The sequence below is a fragment of the Schistosoma mansoni genome, chromosome W, assembly GCF_000237925.1.
Source record: "Schistosoma mansoni strain Puerto Rico chromosome W, complete genome".
Classification (NCBI taxonomy): domain Eukaryota; kingdom Metazoa; phylum Platyhelminthes; class Trematoda; order Strigeidida; family Schistosomatidae; genus Schistosoma; species Schistosoma mansoni.
The window spans coordinates 9,969,837-9,974,747 of record NC_031502.1 but is presented as its reverse complement, the minus strand read 5'-3'; the positions used below and the strand labels follow the sequence as shown (position 1 = coordinate 9,974,747).

Below are 4,911 nucleotides of genomic sequence, written 5' to 3'. Positions count from 1 at the left end.
TTCCAAATCTTCAATATAAAACTTATTGATCACTATTTGGTAAAATTACTCATTAATGGATGACACAAAAGATCAGAGTATTTCTTAAAAAAATAGGTTCAGAATATTGTCAATCCGTAAACATTTTAATGAGTCAAGCGAATTCAGACATGTTTAAACGTCAGTATCATTACATCTTGAGGCATAGCTCCCCGTCGAACTTGAAGAAATGAGAAATATAACATCAGATTCTTAACTTATGGAAGACTAAAAGACTAAAAACATTGAGGTGGGTATCGTAATTAATCCATTTCCTAACCGTAAGAACGTTAAATAGTCCTCACATATTTGAAGATTTTTTAAAAGATAGTTTTTAAGTATACAATATATTTAAGAGTTTGATTTCCGGACTTATTAGACTATCAAGCCTTTGAATACTAATATGACCCTTTTCCTTGCATAGTCTTCTATCTCTTCAATTGTTAATATGTTGAATGAATCTTAGAAATATTATTTCGCTGGGACAATAAACCTCAAAACCGAATTAAGGTAGAGTGATAATATAAACTATGTCTGTCGATTCAAAAATCCAGGCCTGTTCAAAATGTCTTTTTCAGTTCGGAGATGTTTTCTTGTGAATCAGTGCAAAGTGATGGGGAAGATGAAGTATAATCAGGGGTCATATAAATATTTGTAGCATAAACATAACTATAGTTTTTCAAGTATTTTGGACGATATTCTGATGTTGGCCGATAAATTTGTTTAAAAACCTAAAATATAAACGGTTAGATTGACACCAGCTCATTTTATTTAACATAACTACACCACCACCAAATTTATTCCTGTTACTGAAATAATATTGATGATGCCTTGAAACCATGTAGTGATCCCAAATTGTTATCATAAAGATCATTTAACTAGGACTTCTAAATTTCGTAAATGATTTAAATTCGTCACAACTGTCATATAAGTGGAGTAGAATAAAGCAATGATACTCTACGGAAAAACTATTTAAAAATAAATATATCGTGAAAATAGCTAGTCTCTGTAAAATCCAATAACCATCATTATTCCGGGTACATTTACTTTATAACGAACATCGTTCAAATTAGCTTTTGAAATACTCTCTAACTAATAGTATTGAATATGTTTATTAAACAAATAGCAGATATTGATTCCCCATTCGATAACCGACCAACAAAATGTCCTAATCGATAATCTTTATACGGTACCACTAATTATTCTACCATAGTTAACGCAAACAACACACAGATTATCTTTTAAGTGATGAAGAAAATTTTATGGCAAGACTCTGAATTGTTAGCAATATTTATTAACAGACGAAATTAGATCATATAGACTTAAGCAAATATAATGGAAATTTAATTACGGCTATTATTATTAATATTAATAAAAATGTTTAAAGCCTGAAACTTTACGTGTCGTTCTTGTTTCCTTCAACAATAGTCTAATTAGTCTCTATTTGGCCTTCGGCACTTATAGAACATAAAACGACTGCGAAAAGAGTAAAAATATGGAGAAATGGTTTATTAAAATGCTGTATTCGGCCTCGTTATAAACTGTTTTTTTGTAAAAGTCGTTGTGAAAGTAAAAACTTGAAAATTTTATGTTGGGAGCATTTTCCCATTGTAATTTGATTTCAACCTAATATTTTTAGACTTTTGCCCACAGACAGTTTAATACTCTACTACTTCTAAAAAATGTAACTTTGTAGCGTTTCCTTCCAACGGTATCACACTTACAAATCAGTCGAGGTGAAATAGTTTTGGCCATAAAACTCGTACCAGGTGAGACAGGTAGTAATCGGGGTGAAATTCACGTGTGGATCAAATCTGCTAAAGGTCTCAATGCGTCTACTGACGGGATGGCTCCACAAAAGGATAACGTTGATCCCTATGTAAAAATGTATGTTCACGTAAGAAATTTTCTGGAGTGGTTTTCTTATATATAGTATTTTCCCATTCTGAGAACTAACAAGAATAGTGATATTTACTGATCTATTGATGTTCTTTTTTCTAAAGCTAACTTTTTTCTATTGTACAAATAAATATAACGATATACACATGGAAAGGATCAATGTTCGGGATTGCATAGTACACCTGAACACATTGGTATACTCTCAAACGACATGGTGATAGAGAAAACAAAGGAAATAGAGTAACATTATTATAACTAAGAAAGATGATAAATAAACATTACAAAATTATTATGTATACACTTTTTATTGATATCACTACTGATTACATTAAAGTTAATTTTAGCTACTCTAAGCCATTCTACCTACTGCTTGTGACTTCTGGATTTTGTGTGCACATCATAGAGCCTGTTAGTGGTGGTTCCAAGTTACACTTTAATCCTGTATTATATATTGTAAAGGTATGGTTGCTGGTTGTTTTAAATCACCAGGAAGCCTTGATTCTAAGATTTGTGCTATTTGGCATTACCAAATAAGATCTGTCTCGATTATCGAAGTAGCTTGTGGGATTCGAACCTATCTCACTCAGTATTAAGATCAAAGCTACTGCTACTATGTTTTTCAGGCTTTAACTTTTACCCAGTAATCGTGAGGTGATTCGTCACTGAAGAGTAACCAATACCATTTTCGCCAGATCCTTAGAGAGAATGGAACTTCATTTATCAAGCCCCACCTTAGGGGCTACTGAAGGTGACTTAAAATAAAAAGAAAATAAGTTTTTTACATTTTCGGTTAATATTTAGTAGTGACAGAATATGAATTTAACTTGTGGAGATAAGCTTTAGCTGTTCGACGATCGATAAATCTGTGTTTATTAGGATTTTCTATTTGCGCATATAATATGGTTGAATAGAGTGCTATGATGACAGCAACAGTACTTAACCGAAATCCAAGAATTTACAACAAACTTGCCTCCTTCTAGTACTCTAATATTATCTACCAACGAGTATATTACTTAACGGCGTCTTTAATTGTAATGGGAAAATTACTTAGTGGTTCAAACTGACTGGCTCAACAAAAAATCAGTTATTCAGAGGAATTATTCAGACCTTGTAACAGGATAAATCGAAATCTGAATTACAGAAAAGTCAACCCCGTGGACCATCAGTTTAAAATGCTGACATTCAATCAAGTTGGTTCTTGTTAGTAATACACTCTCTTTTTAAGTTCCAGCCTCTGTATATTTAACTAATTAGCTTTATCATTTGAAAGTCCTGGATTTCAAAATAAATAAAATTATATACATATTCAAAATCTTAGTTTAGTCAGTAGTTCATACTTTCATAAGAATTCTGGATGCAAGCTGAGCGAAACACGTGCAATAGTTCAGGTAATTAGTTTACAACATTGAAAAGTATTTTGTTATCGTTTTGAAGAACCTTACGTAACAGTCGAAAAAATCCTAACTATTGAAATTCCAGAGACCATAACTTACGACCTCTTAATTTATTATGATTGAATAATTGACTAAACTCTGTATTTCATGTTGGTTCGATCAGTTCATACATAATAAAAAATTTTGGTTTTACCTGCTCAATGGTCAATACACTCCTTATGAAATTTTGCTTCTAACACACAACCGTGTCATATCGGATTTCCAGATATATGTTACCCGGCAAAGAAAAGTACTCGAAACAGAAGACAAAAGTTGTCAGAAAGAACAACAATCCCGAATGGAACCAAGCTATTATATACAGAGATATTATCCTTAATTCTTTAAATGAAATTGGAATAGAAATTTCTGTTTGGGATTACGATCGGTTCTCATCGAATGATTTTCTTGGAGGATGCAGAATCAACTGTGGATCACGTACGTTTTTTGACTATCGTATATTTACTAACCTTATTAGAAGTCCATGAACAATTTCACCTAGTCCTTTCACAATCGACTTCATAAAATAGCCTAAAACATTAGGAGTTCGTCATTCAACTACTTGTAAGTAGTTTGTGTATGCACATCACAAGATAAAATAATTTCAAGTGTTCGTTTGTGAAGAGTGATAATTATTCAATCACATAACGACAAGAATTTAATTTGTCGAAATTATTCAGAGACTCAGTGAACACAACTTGCTCTTGAGTTAAAGACTAGTCAACACAATGTTTTGATGGTAAACTAAATAATGAATGAATTCATAGATTGACAATTAAAATGATACTACAATCACAAATATTATGAGTGATATGAGAAGTCAAAGTGTCATCAGTCAAAATACTGGCCAACTGATTAATTTTTTGATTGGTTGACTAAGAAGATAAGTACAATTTTGCAATATGTTCCTCGTCACCGGCTGACTATAACTACCGAGTCATTACGTGGATCTCAGAATTTAAAATCTTAAGTATTTTTGTATAAATAACTATGGTATACCATTCGTAATTTTGCCATTCATAATAGAACTTTAATTCGTTGTTCATCATATTTAGGTAATCAACCATGGTTGGATGCAATGAATGCTGAAAAGTCAGCTTGGTTGGCTATGTGCGAAAGACCAAATATTTGGATTGAAGCAACAATACAATTACGATCCAACTTAAACTGACCATCTTTGTACTAGAGGGCAAGAAATCAGTGCTTCCATTCTTTCGTCAAGTTCAGAAAATCCTGATCAATTTCCAGTATGAATAAAAATTAGTAGTATTCACAATTAAATACTTTCATGGATATGATTTCATTAAGTCTGTATTCTCATAATATGCGCCTGATGTTTTAATGGTTGCATTTTGATAGAAACTTTTGGTAAATATTTTCTTATGCAATCTTCTTACCTTTTGAATCTTCTTTTACTTAATAATTACTAGTATTATTACTATTATTATTGGTGATAGATACACTATCATTATCATTATCTTGTTCATTTTCTAATATATTTTGTTAAAATGAAAAGAAACGATAAATAATAATCATTGGAATATTACAGCTTTGTAATTTACTG

At 31.5% G+C, this 4,911-nt stretch overlaps 1 protein-coding gene across 1 annotated transcript in view; it reads left to right on the top strand.

The window, feature by feature from the left end:
• Smp_149780 (synaptotagmin-like protein) overlaps positions 1-4,429 on the top strand; it is a gene marked incomplete at both ends in the record, with an annotated part of 6,483 nt that extends 2,054 nt beyond the window's left edge. The window contains 3 exons of the mRNA XM_018788480.1: positions 1,801-1,905; positions 3,577-3,626; positions 4,404-4,429. Of these exons, the coding sequence (XP_018654018.1) occupies positions 1,801-1,905; positions 3,577-3,626; positions 4,404-4,429 (181 nt within the window). The remainder of the gene's footprint in view (positions 1-1,800; positions 1,906-3,576; positions 3,627-4,403) is intronic.
• Positions 4,430-4,911: the final 482 nt, after the last annotated feature.